Consider the following 25,022-nt stretch of genomic DNA (forward strand, 5'->3'; position numbering starts at 1 on the left):
AAAGAAATGTGACCAGCGGCCTTAAGGTGGAAGTAACATGGTTTGTGGATGTTAATGTGCGCATGGGGGACATGTTCACCTGTTAATGTAGGGAAACAAATTTTCAGAAAATACCTTCACAAATACAGTAGCCCAAATCCTGACCCAACAGACAATGTGGGGATTTTCCTACAATGTAAATTACTTTTTCTATACCTAAAAATGCTTGAGTTTGTAATTGATCCAGGGGGAAAGAGCGCCTCCTGCTGGTCACGACACCTCTTACAGCAGCAGCAACCTGCTTTTCTGAGATTTGACAGTTTAGTGTGAAACCATTACATATCTCAATGACTGTAAATATTTGCTGTATATATTATTTTGGTGTTTTTTGTAATGTTTTGATTTTATTTGGAAACCTTGTGTAAATAGATACTGTGTGTATATACACTGTTTTTTTTTTAAATGGACTCAACATTTTATTGGAATTGGGAGCACAAGTTATACGTATATTAAAAGTGTATTTTTTATATGAAATGCTGGTAATCATTGGAAGATTTGTACCATTCTGTCATTACTCTTCATGCTCCAAGTACACTGCAGAGACTATAAAAACACTAAGATGTGAAAACATGTTTGTGTGTTTAAGTTTGGTTTCACAGAAAACCATGGCTTTAAGTGACACTGTGGAACAAACTTTAGAAAATTATATAAAAGGAATAATGGTCTCTAGAACATTATTTAACTTAGCGTTCAAATATTTAAATTGTCTTGCATAAATTTAATCATTGTAAAGTCATTGGTAATTATTTAAAACTTATGCAGAGTAGGTGGTTGAAGAAGGCGTTTGTGTCCCTGTGTCCCATCCAGGGTCTATCCTGCCTTATGCCCATTGCTTGCCTGGATAGGCTTTGGCTCTCCTGCAACCCTGTATTGGATACAGTGGTTAACATTGCATGGATAGATGGATTTCTCACGTTCTGCTATGCTAGCATTGCTGTACAGTACCTATTATGAAAAGAATGCCCACACATGGTAACAGTGGTTATAAACAGGGCATTATGATGTCATTCTGAGAATGATGTGACAATATGTTCCAAAGTGACATAAAATAGTGATCCACCTGTGGTGTTAGTAACTAACGCTAGTAACAACAGTCAAAGAGATTCAGCACAATCTCTTGAAGGAGCTCATTCGAGCTCTGAAAATGAAGAAAAATAAAAAGAAACCCACCTGCTGGGGGATTTTATGTTTTCTCCTCTGCTGTGGAAGAAAAGAGGACAGAGGAGAGGCAAAAGAACCTAGGAAGAAGAATGGCAGAAAAAAGAGAGTGGCTCAAACTGTAGACAAAACGGAGACAAGTGCAGGGAGAAATGAGAAGAGCAAGGACAAGATGGAAGACATCCATAAGAGTTCAAGTGAAAATGGGAATGAAAAATTGGAAAAGAAAATGGAGGATTGGAAAGAGCCAGGAAGTGAGAAGCCAGAAAATAAAGAGGAGAAAATTAGAGAATCTGAACCTTCTTCCCCCCAGACACCACGGCCCTCATGGTTTTCTGGAGTGAGTACAGCTCAGGAACAGCCGTCATATTGTTCTGGGAATTTCCAGCCCTACTGGCCCACAGAGCTGGCCACAGGGATAGGAATGTGGGGCAATCCGGAGACCTACCCATCAGAGAATCAGTGGCCCTATTTCCCATGGCAGATCCAGCCCCCCACTCCCTTAGAGATGCGCCCGACGACGGGCATGTGGCATCCAGGGGAGCCTCAGCCATCAGGCCCTCTAATGACCAAAGAGGAATTCTGGGAAGAGTGGAACGGGAGATTTAATGAGCCCGGAGGTTCAGGGGATCAGTTTGTGATGGATGTTCCGTGGAATGTCCATCCCTACGGTCACCCTCTGCAGACGGAAGAGGCCTGTGCCTTCGCAGCGCAGCCCGGAGCCGCCCTGAACAGCGAAGGGTACTTCATCAGCGCAGAGAGCCATGAAGAGCTCCTGCTGTACGAGCCCGATGAGCAGCTGTACGAGCCCAATGAGCAGCTGTACGTGGAGCTTTGGGAGTTTGGCGAGGGGCAAGGGGACCAGCGCTTTGAGGCTAAATGGGAGATGACAGAAAATGGAGAGGTGGTGGCTGAAGGAACCTGGCACTCCTCATACTGTAGCTGCTGAGCAAACGAGGATAGAAATACAGGTAAGCCAGATTCTAAAGCACTAATTACTGCCTGATGGCCTGTAGATTACAAAACTGTCACCACATACACAATGTACAAAGCTAGTTAGTACAGAACTTATTAAACTATCAAGTAGAGCGTAAAAAGCTATTCATTACACAATATACAAGATACATTAGTACACAATACACAAAAGTAGTTATTCTCAGTGTACTAAACTAGTTGGTACCCCATGTACAAGACTAGTTAACCTGCTGATTCCAGTCTATTAAACACTTATTTTGGTGAATAGAATAGGTATTATTTTAGATATTTCTCAGACTTGATACATAGTGTTAACACAGTTTTGCACAAAAAAGGGGCATTGGCATTGTTTTTAGAATTTTAGAAGTACTTGTCAGTTACTGTCTGAGAAAATAATTTATTCGGTAAAGGCAAATATTGGTCCTTGTCCTCCCGAGTACTAAAGTGAGTTCTGAGTTTAATTCATTCACATTAATAACCTAATAAGTTTATCACAGTTCAGCTGTACCAGGTCTTTGATGCAATGATTACATATGTATTGATATGTTGTATTGACATTCTTGAAGATCAGGGCTGGAGACCCACACTTTAGTATAATACCAGAAAGTGGTATTAAACTCTTCTCATCAATACTGAATGTTCCAACTCTGATATACCATATCTGTTAAACCTTTTTTTTCTTTTGTAGTTACTCCTGATTAAAAGGACCACTGGGACATCTCTTGAATTGGAGACCTGAAAGTTTAAAGAGCCTGACAGAAAGTGTATTAATTCAATTAATAAAATTGTTTGAAGTAGTTTATTGTACTGTCTGGCATAATTCAACTGGAGTTCACTCAAGGAGAACGTGCACAAACAAGAACACAAGAAGTAGGGTATCAGCCCTTTCTTAAGACTAATGTATTAATGCTATTTCAGCATAAACGTTCACTCCATATTTTATTATTCATTTCTTAAAATTAGCTGTTTGGGAAAGTGGTTCAAAAGGTTTTGTTAGAATGAAGAACTTGTTTGTCATGGTTATTCTAACTAAAGTAAGAATAAAAAACAGATTTAAATAAACGTTATGTCTTTTGTAAATATGCTAAAAATTGAGGTTTTGTCCAAATTCATGAATACAAGTTCATGACTGTGTATTTTAATATTTCTGAATATTAAAATATGGTGTTGCTGTGGAACAAAATTACTTTAAAAACAGTTTTGCACAACAGTCCAGCACTTACAGATCTCTTTAACCAATGCATTAAACGCCACCCAAGGTTCTGTCATTTCCTGGAGGAGAATAACCATCTGTGGTTATAGAATATTATAATATAAAATCATATAATATTAAAACTGAATTTAGATCTTCACTTCATATGTGCATCAAATATTAGTTCAAAAATTCATCCAAACATGTGTTGGAAATCCACTTTAATTAAAACATGGATACGTGGAACACAAAAATAACTGAACAGCAGTGCAGCGTTTGTTTATTTTATGATTCTGCTAAAAAGAAAGTAAAAATGGAAGGCATTCATCTTAAAATGTGCGCAGAATATAGGTGTTGCAGAAGCATTGTCAATATCCTCTTATAGATAAAATGGGGAAGCAAGAAAAGAAGGTATGATTTCACATTAAATTTAAATATGATATAATAATACCTACATTTAGATTAAGGCTGACAATTTTGGCCACCACATTAGAAAAAAGGGTATTACTGTTATATAATCAATAGAAAGGAAGGCACTAGAATTGGTGACAGGGCTCAAAGGTATCTAACTGAGAGGTTCAAGGGGCTTCGGCTCTGTGGTCTTGATCAGAGGATATTGTGGTGTGATTTGATGCAAGAACCTAAAAGCGAAACTACTGGAAAGCCTCCCAGAAGAGTGCTTGCAGTGCAATAGACAAAAGGATAGTCCTAGGGCTCATGTGAAAATGAATGAAGTGAATAAAGACTCCTTAGGACTGAGTACAGGGGACACAAAGGATGTTGCTGACTTGAATAAGCCAGATTGGATAAGATCAATAAACTAGCCACCAAAGTGGGCCAACTAGCCTCTTTTTCTTTGCAATCTTTCATGTGTTCTCTTGTATTCCTGCTGAAAGTTTGAACTGATCTGAAAGTAACAAATTACGTATTATTGTGGCCTTCCACATCTTATTGTGTTCTTGTTTTTCAGAATAAATAAAAATGAATCACAATTCATACAAATCCCAGTAAAACCTATCAAATATATGCACAGGTTCAGAACATTTTTAAGATTCCATTTAGCTGAATTCTACAAAAAATATTAAGGCTCCGGAGTGTTGTTCACTCTGTGGATGGCTGAGGTGGGTCGTGTCTTGATCCTCAGCAGCTCTGAAATCGGCCTCTTACTGTCCTGATAGAAGTCCAGTCCAGTGATCCACTCCACATCTTTGACCTTACTTTGATGAAACCATATCAAGTCCTCTACCCATTTAGATTCATCTTCATCATTCTGGAGAGGGTGGAGATTATGGAGAAATCATGAATGTCATAACAACATACACTTCTAAATACTATCTGTTTAACTAGCAATGTGTTTTCGTACAGTAATAATGAAATTGCTGTAAGAAATCTCAGACTCAGGTTGTAAATTCATGAGGAATGGTATATACTTACATTGCAAACCTCACTGTTGTCTGGTCTGTGTGGAATGAGGAAAGAGACAGCCTGTAATGGCTTGTTACAGCTGAGAACTGGCTGAGATGCATTCTCACAGCTTGTCAGGACTACAAAATAATGTGTGGGAATTGGTATACTTGTTCCAGGGACATGCCTAAAAAGAATAATATGTTAGTAAAGGTTGATTGTCATTTTTTTCTGACTGCAGTACATTTAAAACTCACACTCTTTCTGTCTATGATTTATCTAGACAGCAGGAAGAAGTATTTTCTATGTAAGACATGTTCCTTGTCCTTTATATATACTACTAACTGATCAACTTACTGTTCAATTTCATCCGGAGTGTCAAAACGTCCATCATAGTTATAGTCAAACACAGGACCCAACATCACATTTACACCATTGAACTGGAAGGCATATTTCTTCAGGAGCACACTATGAAAATAAAGCCAGATTCCTAGACAGTAAAAAAAAAAGATTATCAGTATTACAACTCTAGTGTACAAGGAGAAGAATTCCTTGCATTTACATAGTGCTTTTCATCCAAAAAGATCCTAAAGCAGAGGAACTGCTCTATCTACTATTGAAGAGCAGCATCCACTGAAGTATGGCAGCCTTAATACACTAGCAGTTGCAACTGGCACTGATGTGAAATTAAATGAAAAAGTGTTTCATTAGTTAAATTAACAGGAAAGTTTAGGGAGGCCATATTGTGGAAGCTCAGGTGGAATTTAACCAAGAGACCAGGGTTAATATCCTTACATACTCAATGCAAAGGAGCAATGTCATTGGACCTTTCATCAGTATAGAGTCAGGGCCTTAGTTTAAAGTCTTACCAAAGGGATGATATCTCCTACAGTACAGTGCCCCTGGTGACAATACAGAGGTACTGGTTTAGAAATTCTGGATGGGAAAGGTAGAGTGCTACCTACTGTACTACTTGCTGCAACTGCTAGTTTTCCAGAGTAGAAACCTGTTTCCCTTTTCAGTGTTGTCCTGGCCCTGCCTTACTTAGTTTATGAGATCTTGCATGCTGTTATACAGAACATTCAATTGTAAAGTTCAAAAATATCTGTCAGATGAAACAAGCAAAAAAGGTGATTTTAACACAGAGACTTCCAAAAGCAGAGACTTCCAATAACCTCTGCTTTTGAGCTTACTTTACAATATTGCTATGTTTTTGTCACCATTATGGTTAGGAGAACTGTTTATTGAACTTGCACTTACTTTTAAAAGCTGGGTACACAGGGACAACATTGCTCATCAGTAAACCATCATATTGCTCGTCTGTGGTACTGTTGAGATCTAAAATGAGAAAAGATGACAGTGGAATGGAAGACAATGTAAAGATCTTTTCAAATACATCCATTACCTATTTACTAATATGAATAAAAAATGTTTCTGGATTCAGACGGAGAAAACATCTCTCAAAGACAGAGGCATAGTTGGAAATTCTCCCCACATTTTGACTGCAAATCCCTTTCGAAAGAACTTTTGTATGAAAATGTCATGACAAAAACAAAGCCTAAACGTACTTGGTGGGTACAGATGCGCTTCTGTGATGTTGACTGCTCCAGAGAAGTATTCACACCTGGAGCTCATATTGGCTGGAATTCGGACATCAGCTCTGAAACAGTCAGGTATGACAGGAGGCAGGGGATCCAGATTTTGCTGAAATAAATTAAAAGAGAAAAAGATAAAATTTCCAAAGAGAAGCAGATTTGACACCAAGAGTTCCTTAGGAATGGCTCAAAGTATCTTCATGTGTAAACCCTTCTTAACCTTCTTAACACACCTGTTCTTAAAATAAGCATGGTTGCATTCTCTTGTACAGTTAGTGTGTCATTTAAATTATCTACCTGGACAAAATTACTTAGAAATATGTGTGACTGTAGAATTCAGGGCCTAAAAGGTGGGGCCTCTGGTTTGGTTATTTTGAAACGGGTCTAGTGTAAAATGATTTTTAGACTGATTTAAAACAAGTATAGTACATATGTGTGAGAAAGGTTTTTTAAATTAATTCCAAAAGAAACAGAAATAAATAGCAGATGGTTAAGACATTCTTCTTCTTCTTCTTCTTCTTCTTCTTCTTCTTGGTTATAGATGTTTAATTGAAAAAAACAGTGATATCAAAACTTATGTTATCATGTATGCTTATATACTGTACATCCTTATATGATGGTTCAATAAATTGTTGCTAAAGAAAATAATGACTGTATATGTCCATGAGATGGCGCAGTAAAACTATTTTTCTAAATTTAAATTGAGAAAAAAGCAAGCCCTTGTAATTACCATAGCTGTAATAAACCGAGCAAGTCGAACAGACGATAATTTAAAAACAAATTCCAACAAATTAAAATTCAGCACAACCTATAACATTCCTTAACTCAGGATCCAAGAGCTCTACAGCTGCAAACGGATAGAAATTGCAAGCTTCCATTCAGCACATGTCTACAGGGTGAACTGGGCATTTATCTTAGCTTGATTGCTACTGAATTTCTAATAATGATAACATATAATTTCTCAAATTGTGAAACCTCATCAAAAATCAGTTTTCCATGAATTAATACTCCCAATGTCCTGGTACATTCTACCACCGTAAGTTTACTTACGTATTTCACTGGAATAAAAAACATTGTGAAACCACCACAGACAACAAAACCTCCAGATAAACTCTGCCAGCTCATCCTACAACAGTGCCTAGAGAAATGGATCACATCTGCAGTGCAACATTCCCCTGTCTTGAATTCGGAGGTCACAATCAGATATAAGAATCCCTGTCCCCTTTTTAACAGGGAGCATTTGTCTATTTTGCTGGTCATATGTTCTTCCAGACAGATGTTGTACAGAAATAAAAGATACTAAATTACAATTGACATTATATGTAAGGTTTTTCTAAATAATACACTTTTATTTCCTTAAATATTTTTGTTTTAGACTCTAAGTATATAATGAAATAAAGGGTAACTGTACAGTAACTGTACAGCCTCATGAAGAAAAGATGTAATTTTAAAAAAATTTATTTTCTAGATGCATTGTATTGTCATGTATGGTGATACAATCTGTTGGTTAGTTGGCTTAATGTTCTGACAGCCCAGCAGAACAATATTTCTCATATGGTCCAACTGGTCAATGAAATCTTTCTTTAAAAACTTTCTAAAGTTGTCTTGATTAACACTATTGCTGTTATGTTTGCCAGATTGTTTTAAATTTTATAACAAACATGGGTATGAATACTCTGGAAAAAGAAAATGTATGCAGACCAGTGACTAGTATTTGTATTGTACAGTACTGTACATTTCAGTTCTGTATTGTACTGAACATCGGTTTAAGAAGTACATCAGTGCTGCAGGCAGAATGAAACAAATGAAAAAAATGAAATGATTCTTACAGGCTTTATCACAGTGAATGACGACCAGACAGGCATGAAGAACTTCTTGCTGTAGGCATTTACATAACCCTGCTGATGAAGCAGGCAGTATTTTTCATCGAAACGGAGCATTCTGGGTCTCCCGAATGGCATGTGTTTTTCTTCACAGGCAGCCACTGTAAGAGGTTTCAAAGATGGGGTTAGAAAGGTGGAGAAACTGATAGGTTCTTAGAATTCCCACAATTTTAAAGTTCTAGTAACAAAGGCTTAACATTACCTTCAGAGGCTGTCAGGTTTAGTCTATCATTAGGATTCAATGAACCCTAGAAAAGACAAGAAAGCCTATTATGTCCATAAAGTAGCTATCAAAGATTTCAAATTGTTCAGTCAGGTATTGGTTATAAACATCATAGATTCAGTGCAGTATGATTCTTCATCTAAGACAGAATTCAATATTACCTTCTAGACTATGTAACCTGTGCCTTGGTCAACAAAAGCATAAGACAAGATTCCAAATGTGAATAAGTGTGAAAATCTCAATAAAGCGACTTCTTGTTAGGCTGTATATGAAAGTGTGCAGCTGACATTTTGTGCCTTGTGACAACTGACATTCTGATTTGGGCTTCTAGCTGGAAACCTGTCTCGTCTCTCCACTTCACTACAAGAAAGACCAGATTACCATGGCAGTGCAAGTGCAGTTCAGGTTGTCTTCAGGTGTTAGAGAGGTGAGAGGACACTCTTCTTGTCTGGTCACCTCTTGTGGGAACTCAGGAGTGTACTTTGGCTTTCTCAGAAGGTGGTTCAGACTACCATGGGTGCCATTGTTAGGAGCAGGAGAAATTTGCAACAAATCTAGAAAGAAAACCAAGAAAGAAAAAATAGCTTTTTAAATCCTATCCTAACAGATAAAAGCAACAGATAATTTCATTCAGATTTTAAGCGTTCGTTTCTAAAATGTCCCCTAAATGATTTCATGTTAGAAATAAAATTATTTCATGAATATTTAACACCAAAAAGTATTGAAACTTTGCTTGTATTATTTTTACACATTATGTCACCTTATTTTCCCACATCATTAAAATATGTTTTCATTTTTCCAAAACCCTTTTTTCTGTCTATTACAGTAACAGGTTGTGGATTGTTTTTTCTTTTACCGCCTTGTTACAATCTAAAATTGTATTAGTTATGATCTATAGTTAATTTATCGGTTTACAATTAATACAAACCAAACAGATAAAAATATATTGCAAGTATCTTTTTATTTTTTAATTTTTCTGACATGATACATTCCTCTCAGGTTGTGTGGGTAATCTGAGTATTTTTGAAACTTTAAATAATCTCTACAGGTATACACATGAAATGGAAGTGTGCACTGATTCATAAATAAATACTTACCACACATTAGGTTATAAAGCTCAGTGTTGGGAAATGGCTCAACCTGAGTTTTATACAGAAACTGGGGTCCATATCCAAGAAATATAGCCTGAAAAAGAAATTGAAAACCCGATACTTAGAAATGCAAGTAGTAAATACTTACGTGGTCTTATACATTAAGGATATCACAGAAAGTATTTTACTCTTGAATATTCTTACAGTCATGGCTGACAATTTGAAATATTTATACATACTCGGAGATGGGATCTATTCATTAGACATTCGCATTTACTTTTTGCCAACTAGGTTCTAGACAGTTTTAGATTATCAACTATTTTTGAGCAATCTATTAAAAATCAAATCAAAGAATATTTTTCTGGAGTGCTTACATGCATACTATTATAGTCGTTATCATATCCATGGGTCCCTCCATCACAGTTGGTATAAGAGCCTTGGGACCTGCAGATCAAAATGCACCTTTTAGCATCAATATTCAAAGCGATACTCTGAGATATTTATGAAATTTTAAAGTTTTCCTTCCATGTACTAAACATGTCCAGCCTTTCTTAGTCTATTACACTGTATATTATTTGTGCTTGAATTGGCATCGCACGCAAATATTTAGTGAGTTCAGACAGAACTGTATCAAATGAATGACAGCTTATACAGTATATCTTGACAAACGCAGGTGATTAACAGGACTGTTGAAGGCAGCCCCTTTCTTTTTTCACCAATAAATGCCTTGTTTCACAAGATATGAAATCAATTCTATCTACATGGATACATGAAACATGCGAGAGTTGCATCAAGAAACTCAGATGTATCTTATAGACAAGAAAGGAACATGAATTACCTTGCAAACAGCCACTTTATGTCTACCAACACATTCACATCTTCAATGCGAATGCTGTTAGCATAGTGAAACCTCTTTGGCAAATGGGCTTTGAGGAAGGGCTTAATCCGCTGGTTTGGTTTCTTGCACTAGTTAGTACAGAAGATGACAAAGGCTTTATTACAGACCTGTATGTATATATCATCCAGAATCAGGATTTTATACACAGGTAGAGATATATGGAAGCCATATCTTAATTACTTACTGTTAGGTTTGCCACTAACCCTGCTGAGTCAACTGCAAATGAAAATAAAAACAGTTCAAGGCACATTGTTATGAATAATAGCAATAGAATGGTATGAATATCAATAGAATAGAAAAGCTGTCCAGTACTAGGAATCTTTTCAGAAATGTGTGTGGGGTTTACTTTCAGATAAAAATAGCAGGACATTATCTAAAAGTTATACAGTACTAGAAACCGACAGAAGTGTAAATCTAAAACTGGAGATCCTGGCTAAGCACTGATGGCTAGCTATGTCCAAAGGTCTTCTTTAAAACAATCGTGTTTATTCCAGCAAAGACAGCCTGACCAATATTGTACTGCAGAGAATCCACGGAAACACCATACAGATGTCATTTATAATGATAACTTGCTTCAACCTCAATTGCACGGATTGTTTTTCGGTCTATTTTTTCCACTGATGTTTGTTTTATTTCTGTACTTGAACTTTTTGTTTTGTATTTTCAAAAAAGGAAATACATATATATAGACATATACTTATACGGTGGTAACCATACACTCATGTTTTCTTGATGCTCTTTTATAGACTAAAACTAATAATATATTTTAAAATAACAACACACAGTATATTTGTTAAAAATAACACAAATAACATTTTTAAATCCAATGACTTAAATCAGGTTTGTCCAGCTCTTAAATTATTCTGGTCATTACTGGCCTATCTGAGCAGAGTAGCCACTTCTCCAAGCTTCAGGTGCTGCTGCTCTGAGGAGCCCTAGATAACATGCAGATTTACAAGCCATCCTGGACCACAATTGCACAGCCCTGACTAAAATCCTAAAACTAAATCTTTTTAATGACCAGAAGAAATGAAGACACTGACAAAATAAATATTAAAGCTAGAAAGAAATAGTCAAATGCAGGTCTCTTGACATATACATACCCATGTTATCATTGTGTTGTGTTTATTATTCTTAACAATAGTGAAAGGCTTTGAAACTCACTGATTTGTTGAGGGTTTCGTGCACGTATTCTTCCAAATGCACCCTGATATACATACAGCTGGTTTAAATTCCCGGTAAAATCTTGAAGAAACTCCATTCGCTGACAACTCGTTTCTTCCATTCCTATGTATCGACAGAGAGACTCAGTTTTCAATTTCTAGTAACAATCAAACAGCTATTAATCACCTGCAAATAAGTCTTATTATTACTATTTTTGGATCCACAAAACATCTACCATGATTCATTTGTTGAATGAGCTTTTCTCTTTTTTTTCATGTGACAAAATAAAATTACAAACTCCACAGCGTACAATAAGCTCTAAGAAAATATCTTAAATAAAGACATGAAAAGGGCAAAAGGAACACTAGTGTTGTAACTAAAACACCCTGCTGTAAGCCAAGGGGAATTGACAGAAGTCATAGAAAAGGGGAAAGAAAAACAGACTGTACATAATAAGTATAAACAGACAAAACTATAGCTTTGCAGAGTTTTTAGGTTTAAGTCACATCCACAACCAGAGGTAAACACAGACTGACCACTACACCATGAATGACAGGTTAAATACACTACAACCCACCTCCAGATCCACCCCTCCTTTAAACGGGGAAGGATAAAAAATGGTGGAACAGCCAGGAGGTGAGAAACAACTATTGTGAAAAATTACTGTGGATCCACAATAACAATAGGTAATATACAAGAGATACAAACACAAAAGGGCAAAAGCAAAAGACAGCATCGAATCCAAAACAATAATAGCCAAGAAGATGAGTATAGTACTAATTAGGTCCTGTGTTCCAGGGTAATGAAACAGGTGATGTCGATGAGGTGAAACAATGCATGCAAAAGTGTGTGTATGTACAGGTGTGCAAGGATTCAAGGGAGCCCAAATAAGCCTGAGTATTTCAGCACGACTCAGCCCTTCATCACAAGTACACGTAGTTAAATGTCTTTTAGAATGTTGTGTAGTACAACTTCAGCAAGCATTTATGGCAATCATTGCTAGCTGAAAACAAGGGAGATAGTGAAATATGAAAAAGACTTAGGTGTTAATGTCAGCACATCATTTACACCTTCTAGACAATGTGGGGGAGGAACTGTCTATATAGTCAGAACTGTAGAATTTCAAGAATGTTATGTTGGGTGGCATGGTGTTGCAGCAGTTAACATTGCTGCCTTGTAGAGCTCAGCTCCCTGGCTTTGAATCCCAGCCCTGAGACACTGTCAGCGTCTATTTTCTAACCACTCTAACCACTCAAATTGAGGGTCGAGAGGGAGCCGGAGCCCGGTCCAGCAAGCAAAGGGCGCCAAGCCTGACACACTCTGGGGGGGAAGGCAGTCCATCGTGTGGCACACACACACTCACACCAGGGCCAGTTTTTACAGGAGCCAATTAACCTACCAGTACGTCTTGGGACCGTGGGAGGAAACTGGAGCACCCGGAGGAACCCCACATGAACACAGGGAAGAAAATACAAACTCTACACAGATAGCATACAAAGAATCGAACCCAGGACCCCAGCGAAGTAAGGCAGCAATGCTAACCACTGTGCCACAATGCCACCTTGTGATAAAGTCACAAGCAGTAACTTTCCCAATTCCATGGAAATGACATTAGAGCATATATTGCTTACCATGATCAGCAACTACAATGATATTAACGCATTGATGTAGGTGCAGTTGTTTAAGACCGTCCATCAGCTGTCCAATGATTCTGTCTACTTCCATCAGAGCTTCAAGCACCTGTAAGACATTTAAAATTGAAAAGAGGTATTACTACAGTGTATTTTATTCTGTTTGATGTGGCATTCCTCAGCAACATCGTGTGTTAAAATGTGTTTGTTTTTTGGCAAATTTATATTCCTGGATAAATCCAATCACATTCTACGTAGCAAATACAAATGTATCCATCGTCAGACAGATTTAAATCATAATGAACCAGCCTGTTGAGACTTATTTAAGATTTTTATTGACATGCAGGGCTTTCAATTAACTAAGCTGATGTATTTTCTTAATTATGGGTATACTTAAAGAAATCAGGTTGTTGGTAAGGTCTATACTTTTCCACTCCATAACTTAAACAAATGCGTGAAATGCATGGGAGCCAATGAATTAAGCTCCTATAATGAACAGATCAAGCCTTACCGCACCACTGACAGGCCCGAAGTTGTGTCCTGAACTATCTGGTTCCTGGAGGTACAAAGTAAATAAATCTGGCCTGAAAAACAAAGAAAAAAATTAATTAAAATGTCTTTAACAAGTAACATTATGACTCAATTTCACCGTAGATTATACTCAAGTATATATAGTATAATATACATTAAATATAAATTATAATATCCTAACTGCAGAAGGGAGCACTTTATATGTATGCTATATAAAGTAGCATGAAATATGGTCTTACAATGCACAGTTCTTGGTTAAGCAGCAGAAGAGCATCTAGACATCTCCATTTTAAATTCCTGGACCTTTAAAATGTTTTTGCTATGAAATATTGTGTTTAGGTAGTGAATAAAGGGGTAAATCCACAGAATCCAAATAACTTCATATTTATTAAGTGAAGTAAATCATTTCTGTTCTGTGCTTACTAAAAGACACATAATGGTAATACTCAGAAGTAGAACAGTGCACTGTATTGTAAACATAAATTATGCTTTGCTGTAACAAAATGTTACAGATTGTTTTTACTGACATATTTATACTTAACCATTTTTAACCTCATTTTAACATGCACATTACTGCAGATTCTATCAAATTCTATCTATCATTCTGCAGATTCTATTAATGTTGCTCTGCTGTACCTTTTGCATTGCCATCTGGTGTTATAATGCTATTCATATACGTTAAAATGTCTTGGCAGATCTGTACCTAAATAAAAACGCAAATATTTCTATAGCAAAGGTCATAGGACAGCATTTAAATGATCTCTCGTTCATTTGAAATGTATGAAATATTACATTACCTCTTTTCTGCTGGTAAGCGTAGCCATTGTAACAGTGTGAAAACTCTTTTTTCAAAAGGCACTTTTCTGTAACAATGTGCAAGGAAATGGAAAATAATTAGTAAATAAGACCACAGAACAAAGGAATGACATGGAAGTTCGATCACAGTAACAGATGCAAAGGAATAAAAAGGTGGCACAGTGTACTGCAGAGAAATGCGATTTCAACAGCATTAAGTTCAGAAATCAACATTTTTTTCTCCTGATCATGTCATTAATTGTCCAAAGACAACAGAACAAAATCTTTAAACTGAGTAATATCTGTTGCAGTTTGAATTCTACAATACACCGTACAACACTGTTTCACCAGTATATTGTGCAGAGAGACTGAACAAAAATATAATGTCTCAATCTTGAGGGATACAGAGAAAAATCGACAGTTTCAGATCGGGATTTTACCTTCTAGTTCAAAGGGAGGTGGACTCAGGTGAAAAGTGACCACCATCTCCATTAAAGGGAGATACCACAATAAGATGTGATGTAGAGTTCAATTTAACACAAAGCCTTCCGGCACTGTGGGGTGTGATTACCAACAGCATGGCACTATTAATACTAATTGAAATATATTATCTTTTCTGTACTGAATTACAGAGTGTTTTTTTGTGCACTTACATAACACGTCCCTTTAAACTGTAACTGATCATTCCATGAAGGTGAAGGTGATCTTACCCATCATATTCCTGATATATATCAGGAAAAGTTCCATTGATTTTGACATCTGATCCAGGCCAGAAAAAGGTCCCAGACTTTAGTCCCTGGTACATTGCTGTTAGCCAGATCTAATACCAAAACAAATTGGTTTCAACAACTGCAATACATATGAAATGGGGCGAAATACTAAGAAACATGAAGGATGACATCTGCTGTGAGATATATCTATGGATTCTTGAAATCCCTCCTTTAAACTGAGTTTGTAACAAATGTTTCAGTGGAATGATGACAGCCAAGTTCAACTAACCTCCACTGTCAGTAATTTGTGATCATTCCTGATTCACACAAAAACCTATAAATAATAGGCGTTAACTCCTTTTCTCCCTCGCATATGTCTCCTGCATCCCTCCTCCACCCATCTCCACCTCTGCAGCTTCCCCTCGGTCACTCCTCACGCTACATGGGGGTCTCAGCCTCCTCATCCTCTGGCCAGGAGGTTGGTCCTCAACCAAACAGGTTAAACCAAATTTACTGTGACTAAAACGCTCTGCAAACCTTACAATACACTTAATTTTTTGGTGTTGTTATTCCCAATAAACAAGCATTTGTTACTGTTTCTGCTGAATACACCTATTTTAGTATACTAGAGGAAAAGAAAGGGTGAACCTAAATTTGTTCAACATTACATTACCCAACTGTCCTTTACAATGAATTACCCAACTGCCCTTTGCACTGACTATTTCTTATTTAAAGAATATCTCACAAACCACAACACACCTTCCAAACTGCACACAAAGTATAAAAATGAAGTCTAGCAGAACTTACAGGCTGTCCAAGGTACCACTGGGGATTGGATTTCTCACTGTTACTGAGGCTGAACGAGGCATTAATGATGGGATCATACATGTTGTTGTCTACCAGTCCATGCGATTCTGCATACAGGCCCTTTGAGGAATCAGTACATTAGTAACAATAGGAGACATTGATACCTGTCCACATAATAGAACAGTGGACTGAGCATCCAGTGTCAAACAGAACACAGATGTACACTTTTTCTTTGTGAAGTTCAAGGCAAAGGCCAAGTATCACAGATGTTTTTCCCAAGGACAGGAGTGCAAAAGGAACTAAATGTGCTGTGCTTAACACGTTACACGTGGTTTGATAAGATGACTTTATCTTATCCTTTTTTTATCATGTTTTGAGTCAGTGAATTTATCTGGGGGTCAGTTTTCATTTATTGATGAAGCCCCTTTGGCAGCAGTGTTGTGTCCACCTCTTTCTTAGAAGCTAAGCAAGCCTGAGACTAGTCAGTAATGGAATGGAAGTAGTGTCTTAGGAAAAACAGTTCCCTAATATAAAACTCAAGCAAATGGAAATACTATACGGAGGAGCAGTTTAAAGAGCATATCACTACAAGTCCCAGAAGCCCTTGAGAGGCTGGAAAACAGCAATTAAAGGGATGCAATACATTTGGAGTAAAACACCCGCCTCAGGTATTTCAGGACAGGAAGGCACACCTGCTTTTTGAGCCATCTAGCATGAGAAAGACAAGGAGGGTGTTAAGAAGCCTGATCAGGAAGGATTTACATTTTTGTTGGGGGGGGGCAAACTATTCATGTTCTGAGGAACACGTTTTAGTTGAAGGAAGAACCCTGACTGGACACATGAATGGAAAAGAATGCATTGTTCAGCATAACATTTGCAGACTTGTGGAAGCCTTTTGCTTCACTGGCGAGACCCGTCTATACAAAGGCTCCAGGGAAAACACACCCAGCCCCCCCAGTGTTTGCAGTGAACACCTGACTCACAGTGACAATGCTGTAATGATTGGGAAACGTCTTGCTTGGAAATACTGCCTGCATGTAAGGAGCATGAGTCCCACAGGTTTCTGAAAAACAAAACAAATGGACATTTTACAAGTGTTTTTACAAACAATAAACTTATTTCCATGACTGAATCAAATGCACCAAGGCACTTCCTTTGTTCTGGATTTTAGTGCACACCACACTGGCGTCCAGTTTGAATTTGAAGGCACTGATCCAATGTATAAAGCCCAATTTGTTACAAAGAAAACTGAAAACCATATTTTAATTGCTAATTTAGTGGGCTGATGCTTTTACACAAGGCAGCATATATTTGCACCCATCTATATAGGTGGACAATTTGCTGTAGCATTCTGAGTGGTGAACCTTGCTAAGGGGCAGAAGAGCAGTGTGTCACTTGAGATTTCAGTCCACAACCTTCTAGTTACAAGTCCAGAACCCTAACCTCTGCTCCACACATAATGTAGTGATAAGTTGAGGTGATTAAGTTGCAGATATTAATTACAGTTTATCTTTACAATTCTTGTAAAGTATATGTAGGTCTCATTTATTTTCTGTTTACTCCTTTACTATAAAGAACAAATATCCATAGGAGAGATATGAAAAAGCAGAGGCTCCCCCATGGACACCCTTGATAAAGGTGCCTTTGTCTCCAGCAGCCTTGTGGTTGAGTGAGGGAATGTGCTCCTCCTGCACTCAACTCTGAAAATGCCTGTTTGTCACTGCAGGCCTTGTAGTCTGGCAAAGGACAGCTGGCTCTGTGGATTTGCAAGGTTGCAGTGAAGACAGATTTACACTGCCTCATTCTCCCCGTGTATAAGGGTCACTGCTATAAGATGCAATTGTCAATACGAGTCTGGGTGGATATTATTGTATAAATAAAAAAGTTAATTGGCTATTTTAAATGAAAAAAAATCAAAGTTACAGACTAGCAAATTTGAGTCCTCATATACTGTATATTTGTTGGTCCAATTATAAAAAAGCAATTGTGTGTTTATGGTAAACCACCAAGAACTTGGTATAAGTGATATCTGTAATTATGTATAACATTCAATGATTCATTTCTGATTCGTGATTTATAGGTAACTGTACATTTAATTAAGTTAATTGACTGTAAAAGACAGAAACCCAAAAACACTATACCCTCCAGAAAAGAGTTTGAGGTCACTGCCTACGATCATCTACTACTAATAGGAAGTAGAGGAAGTACTAGGCCATGTAAGACACAAGAAATACCCAGTTTGGATGCTTCAAGGCTGGAGATTAATCCGTTTCTAAGTCCTTACTTACTGAGCTTGTCGATGACTGGAATAAGCTTTTTCCAGGTTTGAAGATATTCGGCTCGGAATCCATCCAAAGAGATAAGAAGCAGGGGCTGCCTTGTAAAGCTGAATTACAAAGAAAGGAAGAAATCAAGAAGTGATCAGAATGCTACTGCTTAGGTCAGGAGCACAGAGAAACGCCAGGCGCTTCTGTAATTTGCAAAACGTTATCCCAAATGCTTTGTTGGTGGAGTCTCTAGGGGAAGGGCACAATGTGCTTTTTGTGCGTATTATATTTACACACATCACCCAGGATCTCACGCTGTACTGTAATTCCTCCTGTCGCAGATCATTTTATGAACAAGATTAATCAGGGTTGGTATGGTTGCATGATGGTTAGCACTGCTGCCTCACAGCGCTTGGGTCCTAGGTCTGATGCCCGACTGGGTTGCCTTCAGTCTGTGTGGAGTTTGTGAACTTTGTATGGGTCTCTGCCAGGTACTCCCTACCTTCCAAAGACTTGCTGGCTAGGTTAATTAGGATCTGTAAATGATTACTGTGTGCATGTGCCGAGCTCTGGACTGGCATGTCATCCAGGGTTCAGACCCACCTGATAAAGGATGGATAGTCATTATTATGTTTTATTTCCTTGTTGTTTTGAAATGTGTTCTCTACCAGATTTTTTTTAAGCCTATACTAACTGGTCAGGCTGCAGGTCACAAGGCAGATCTATGCATTGAGCTTACGTTACCTTGAGGGACAATTAGGAACAGCTATGTCTTCACAGACATCCTCGACCCATTGCGTTTCACCTGTCAAAACAGAACCATACAGTAGTTCAACAAATATTTGTGGGTTATAAATCAGTTATTAGGGTGGCATGGTGGCACAGTGGTAAGTATTCCACCTTTAGGGCCCTGGGTTCAATTCCAGACCTCCATCCATCCATTTTCACTCTGCTTTTCCTGGTGAGGGTTGCGGTTGCAGCAAGCTGAGTAGATCAGCCCAGACTTCCCAGTCCCCAGCAACAGACTCCAGATTCCTCCTCCTGAGGGATCCCCAGGTGCTTCCAAGCCACCTGAGAGATATAATCCCTCCAGCGTGTCCTGGGTCTGCCACGGGGTCTCTACCCAGTGGGACCTCTGGGTGCTCTGGTTTCCACCCACAGACCGAAGGTATTCTGGTAGGTTAACTGGCTTCTGGGAAGGTTTGGCCTGGTGTGTGTGTGTGTGTGTGCCTGTGTGTGCCTGCGATGGATGGAAATCAGTTAATACTTTACCTTGACAGACACTCTTGTAATTCGTACAGCAATCCCCTACAGTCAGGCAGTCATCGGAACAGTGACAGTTACTATTTGGCAGCCTTTTCTCACCACAGCGGGCTTTGTTACACTCCCACTGCTCAGCTGAAAAAAACAATATTTCCACACATCAAAGAAAACAGGGAAATTGAACTGGTCAAAACTGATCCTACAGTTATCTCTAATTAAACATACACATTCCCAGTGTATTAACCTCAAATACGTTTATGTTGTCTGTATTTTTCAGTTGCCTCCTACTCATACCCCATTTTTAAAGAAGTTAAACGATAAAGCTCCAAAAGATTTAAATTAGGTTACTTTCATTTGCACAAAAAATTTAGAATTGAGCTCTATCTGTAGTGAATGAGTAAATGCACTAACAAAGCATGTATTTGTCATTTACTAGCACTCAAGAAGCTGTATTTCAATAGTAAGAGTATTTGATGTACAGGTGCCTAAAATAAAACTATAACAACAATTATAGTTCCGATAACATCCTTTATAATCTGCATTTTTGCTTTATTTAATGGATACTTTCAAAAATGAAGATGCCAGACTAAATATCATACCACTCACGTTGTCATCAATCCATATTTTTAGGGCAAAATAAAGAACAATTGTCATGCACCTAAATTCTGCCTGCTACCAAAATGTAGTAATTCTTCAGAATGCAATGGACATGTGAGCCAGCTTCCTGATTGCAGTGTTAATTAGTATAGGGATATCAACATTCTACAGCTGCCACAAAAATAAACACCCCACTACATAGGATAGAATGTGCAGTACCGTAAAACATTTTAATTCTACAAGTTAAAAACAGAGCGTTTTAGTGGCGTTTGTGACTTTTTAAACCTTAGAGGCTCCGATTTTCCCTCTCAGCAAATTACTCATCCAGTTAATCTATTATGAGTGCAGTGGGCAGTTTGCCACAGGGAACACAGACTTTAAAAAGGCCAAAAGGGTAAGCTTTGTTTGAAACCTTTTTTAAAAAAAAATGAAGTTCAAACAGCTTACTGGGCTGGAGACAAATGTCTTTAAAGTCATAGCAGCAGTTGTCGCTGCTAACACATAATTTATCACAGCGGCATCCCTTTGATTCTTCTTCTGGAGGCTCATAGCAGCGGTTCCTGCAGGATGTTGGGACTCCACCGGACTCTGAAGAAGAACGTCATGTTACAAAAACATCTAGGCAACTATGTGAAAAAGCTCAAAACAAGATATGAGCTGCAGCACAAAACAACAACACTTGTTTCAAGAAAAATAAAAGACAGAAAGCTTGTTTTTCACAGTGGGATGAAAAATTAACTTTGCTGCTTGAAACTTGCTTGTAAAGGCTGACCGGCATTTATAATTCCACTGTAAACTATACTAATGATTGCAGAAATTGGTGCCCAGAGAGAAAGCTTAAGCCAATCGACTCTGCATTGCAACCACAAAATGTTTTTTAGACATGTATATTGAACAGGGCAGCATTGTTATCTCCTGTCTTTGTAACATTTTGAACTCATAACTGGAAGGGCTCAAATTCCATGCGAGGCACTGCTGTATCCTTGAATTAGGTACAGTACTGCACTTGAATTGCTCTAGCACAATACACGGAGGTAAGTAAGTTGCTTTGGATGAAAGCAACTGCCAAATTCATTAGAAATTTTGTGCAACTAACCGTATTTAAATTTGAGACATTGTTTTAAGTCAATTTAAGGCTACATGCTTAAACTAGCACTGAAGGAGGATCATTCACACATGCAACTGTCTTGTCAAACATCTGACATTGTTTTGTTAAAACCTCAACAGTGATTAGATAAGGGCTAGCCTTAATTAAAGGGGGAATGCAGCTCTGACAATGACAATGTTGCAAAATCAAAGGTGTCACAGGAGCTTATGTGATGCGATCAGGGAACAGTATAAATAAGGCTGGCTCAAGACTACTCATTCCTGGCAGCACCAGGACATTTTCTCAGCCATAGTCCCAAGCATCCCTGAGTTTCATATCTTTCCTTCTAAATTAGTTCTTTCTTACTTAGGCTGGTTGAAATACCTGATTGATTATGCTATTTTAAACTGTTTGTGCACTCAGCCTTTCAGACATACTCTTCTGCAGATGATGCCAAGAAATGTAAAGAAACTGAATTTGGTTCCGTCTCTTCCTAACTTACTAAGGTTTTGTTCGCTGTGTTCTGTCAAAGCAGCTCATTATATACTGCCAGCTAGTAATGTCCAGAGGCAAGCAGGAACAGCACTGTATCCAATACTAACTCTATAAGCACACCTTGATCTCCAGAGGGTCCAGGTGCTTAAAGTTCCAGAAGGTTGAAATTTTGAGAGCCACTGTTACAGGAATCAAATGTGAAATTAAGAAATAAAGAGATTTTAATGATTGAGACTTAAGGTTACTCCACCACCCCAGAAGAAAGAAAGGCCTTTATGCAATTGGTATCTGTATCTGCTCCTTGCATCTTCTATTTCTAACCCCTTGTGTTTCCTTGCGCTAGTTTTGTTATCTCCCGTCTTTGTGACTCTTTATTTTCGCAAAGCGCGGGGAGGTGTTCAGTGCGAAGGCGGAGCTGTAGCTTAATGACGACGCGTTGTCTTAACAACCATAGCTGTCCTGGCTAATTAAAGACGACCCGCAGCTGTGGGGGGCGTGTTCAGACACACTGAAAACTGTGAAAACTGCCCCTCGAGGCACCCCTGCAAGGAGAGATTGTTAAGGTCGCGTTGTTGCTTCATTTTTAATTTTCTTTTTCTCCTGTTGAGTTTCTTTTTGTTTTGGCCTCGCTCTCCTTTTCTTCCAGTGTGGATCCCGCTAAATAGGGATAATCCAGACTGCAAATCGCTGTTCCAAGCGGTTCTTCCCCCCCAGGCTGGACCCGGTTAATAGAAACCGCCCAGCCTGGACGCCGCTGTTTCAAGCGGTGCTTTCCCCCCTTGGTTTTCGCTAGCCTCACACACCGGCGCCTCCAACCCTTCAAACGGGGCGTCGACGTTCGCCGTGGCTCCTCCTACTTTCGCACTGTTACAATTTACAATAACATGTAATTCTTTCCTGAGACCAATACGCGAAGTCTTACCTTTGTTGCGACATTCTTGTAGCTGTAGCCCAAGTCCCAGACCAAGTCCTAATATGATTGTCACAATGGCGACTGCTAAAGCGCTGATCTGAAGCAGCAAACATTGGGATTTAATATAGGTTACATTAATTTTATTATTTTAGCAGCAACATAACATGTCCTCCCTTTACGTATAAAGCAGTACAACTGGGAAACTAGTAAGGAGATATATACTTCTACTGCGTCAGTTGTTGTTTCCGCAGTTTTATTCTGCAGTGCGCACACAACTATACACGTCTTTTTCATACTGCGTTAAACATTTTCCGACTTAAATATGGTGTTTGTTGGAACTCTATGATGAAGGGCTGAGTTTGAAAAATAAACATATTTTTCATCTGAAGTATTTTAGCAAGAAACAAATACCATTTCCACCTATTACTAACAACTCGGTTTTTGATTAAACGACTAAGATTTAAGAGGAGATCTAGCAGAAGCAGGCAGTAATTTTTAAAAGAAGTCTTAAGTCACAGATAATTCTAAATTTGATCATTTTATTACTATAATTTGAACATTGAAAAGGTTGAAGGTTCATTTCATCAGAACATTTGCAGTTATGTCCAAATACTCATAAATCATTTAGCAAGCCGTTATCCTTCATCAAGTTCTTACTAAGTAATTCTCAGAATGTATAGTGCGAATGCTTTACACACAGTGCAATAAAAATGGGTACACTCCATTTGAAGGACATTACTACTACGCAGTAATTGTGCTTTAATATCTTTGTTGCTAAGCAATTTGCAACCCATAAATACATTATCTTACAAATGTCTTATCTTTTGTAATTTTAATTTCACCTTCCCAGCAAGTTGTAATTGGAAGTTGTAATGCTGTTTCGCATGGTATTATTAGAGACATTATTTCTGTAGGTTTCACTTGAGGCTGACAGCCTAGAGTCCGTGTCATTTTACACAGATCTAAATTTTACATTGAATTCTGGTGCAGCTAACCACAAAAACAAAAGGCATTTCTGAGAAAACAAGTATATGAAATGCTATCAGATGTGTGGGACTACTATACTGAGACGGGATCTACACTGTATTGATCAAAACCCAATCTATGTTAAATAATGGATTTTTTGTGTGTGACTCAGTTATTTTCTAGCACAGCTCTTGCAATTTACATTTTTAATGTAGAACAAAGCCCTTCACAGTAAGACGAACTTTACACTTGGGTCTGCTTCCTCAACAGATGGCCTCTAGTTTTGCTGTCAGTCTAGATAAGCAAGTTGTAGAGGCCCAGTGTGTACTCAGTGTCACCAAACCTTTCACCTGGCTTGCCCACATCTTTTGGACATTTACACAAACATGTTCAATTGACCTTGGATGAGTGCATCTCTTTTTGTATTTAAAAAAGATTCGTTAACAAGTGGAAGACATGCTCAAATGCAAAAAGATCATGCGCATTTGCTTTTGATTTTCGCAGTAAAGAAAACTCTTATTCAGTACTTAACATTCAGTAAAAACAGATGCGCTTACCCAAACTAAAGTAATTTCAATGTTAAAGGAAATACAGATTGCAGACAAAGATGGCCCCACTAGAATATATTTACTGCCACTGGCCAAGATTTATGTGTGTTTGTTAAAATGTAAGTGCCTTTTAAATCTGCAACATTTGAATAGTGACGAGTCCTGTTGAGAAACAAGGTAACAATACTGTCAGTTCTGAGTTCATTTAAAAAAGAAATGACTAGGTTCTTCAAAAACAATCAATGACAGTTTGTTACCAATAGGAATTTAGAATTTCATTAGACAAGTATTGATGTGGCAACGTGTAATGTCCTATTTTACACACTCAAAAATGTGCACAAACATCACAAAGCACAGCATAAAAGCAAAATCTCAATACTTACAACTATGATTTTCTTCTTGCTTGAAGACAATTGCAGTCCCATTGTAGTTACCATGCTTGTGTGTTACTGTTAATGCTTTTTTGAGGCTGCTCAAGGAATGAACTGCAGAAGCACTGACCTATGGAACTGTATATAAGGATCACCAAAGGGCAAATAAGAGAGCAAAGTAACATCTGTTGAGGAAAGTAGCTTTTATGGACATTTCATAATATGTAAAGGTAGGAAGAAAAGCATTTTTTCATGTTAAAGATTAACAGAATGAGCAGCTCTAATTACATTGATCTGATGTCTAAGTGTTTTTTAACCACTGTTTCTGAAGTAAATGATAAAACATGATAAAAACATTATTATGATTTAATTAATTCTCAAGGGCCACAAAAGATCTTTTTCACAATCATATTTATGCC

General features: G+C 37.9%; 2 protein-coding genes across 2 annotated transcripts; one reads left to right on the top strand and one right to left on the bottom strand.

Annotated features, from left to right (window-relative positions):
* Positions 1–1,183: 1,183 nt before the first annotated feature.
* On the top strand, positions 1,184–2,146 carry LOC148822961 (uncharacterized). The gene has a single exon (XM_088928596.1). It carries the CDS (start codon positions 1,184–1,186, stop codon positions 2,144–2,146), a length of 963 nt encoding a protein of 320 aa, XP_088784722.1.
* Positions 2,147–3,612: 1,466 nt separating this feature from the next.
* On the bottom strand, positions 3,613–24,700 carry LOC148822962 (venom phosphodiesterase CdcPDE). The gene is made up of 25 exons (XM_088929061.1): positions 24,616–24,700; positions 22,728–22,815; positions 20,671–20,811; positions 19,636–19,761; positions 19,108–19,168; positions 18,385–18,482; positions 17,080–17,159; positions 16,097–16,216; positions 15,290–15,399; positions 14,582–14,647; positions 13,765–13,837; positions 13,254–13,362; positions 11,623–11,745; positions 10,643–10,674; positions 10,399–10,526; positions 9,935–10,004; positions 9,567–9,654; positions 8,851–9,023; positions 8,449–8,494; positions 8,193–8,347; positions 6,337–6,472; positions 6,029–6,106; positions 5,126–5,258; positions 4,799–4,955; positions 3,613–4,634 (listed from the first exon to the last, which is right to left on the bottom strand). The coding sequence occupies exons 1-25, from the start codon at positions 24,667–24,669 to the stop codon at positions 4,446–4,448; spliced, it is 2,634 nt and encodes an 877-aa protein (XP_088785187.1). The 5' UTR covers positions 24,670–24,700; the 3' UTR covers positions 3,613–4,445.
* Positions 24,701–25,022: the final 322 nt, after the last annotated feature.

The sequence above is a fragment of the Atractosteus spatula genome, chromosome 12 (assembly GCF_055471065.1).
Source record: "Atractosteus spatula isolate fAtrSpa1 chromosome 12, fAtrSpa1.hap1, whole genome shotgun sequence".
Taxonomy (NCBI): domain Eukaryota; kingdom Metazoa; phylum Chordata; class Actinopteri; order Semionotiformes; family Lepisosteidae; genus Atractosteus; species Atractosteus spatula.

What these genes read in the sequence shown, in the direction of transcription:
- LOC148822961 (XM_088928596.1), top strand. Translation starts at nt 1,184, where the DNA reads ATGAAGAAAAATAAAAAGAAACCCACCTGCTGGGGGATTTTATGTTTT.
- LOC148822962 (XM_088929061.1), bottom strand. Translation starts at nt 24,669, where the DNA reads ATGGTAACTACAATGGGACTGCAATTGTCTTCAAGCAAGAAGAAAATC. An exon ending in ACAAGAATGTCGCAACAAAG is followed by an intron (nt 20,812 to 22,727) that starts GTAAGACTTCGC and finishes GTTCTTCTTCAG; the next exon opens with AGTCCGGTGGAGTCCCAACA. An exon ending in GTTCCTAATTGTCCCTCAAG is followed by an intron (nt 18,483 to 19,107) that starts GTAACGTAAGCT and finishes TTTGTAATTCAG; the next exon opens with CTTTACAAGGCAGCCCCTGC.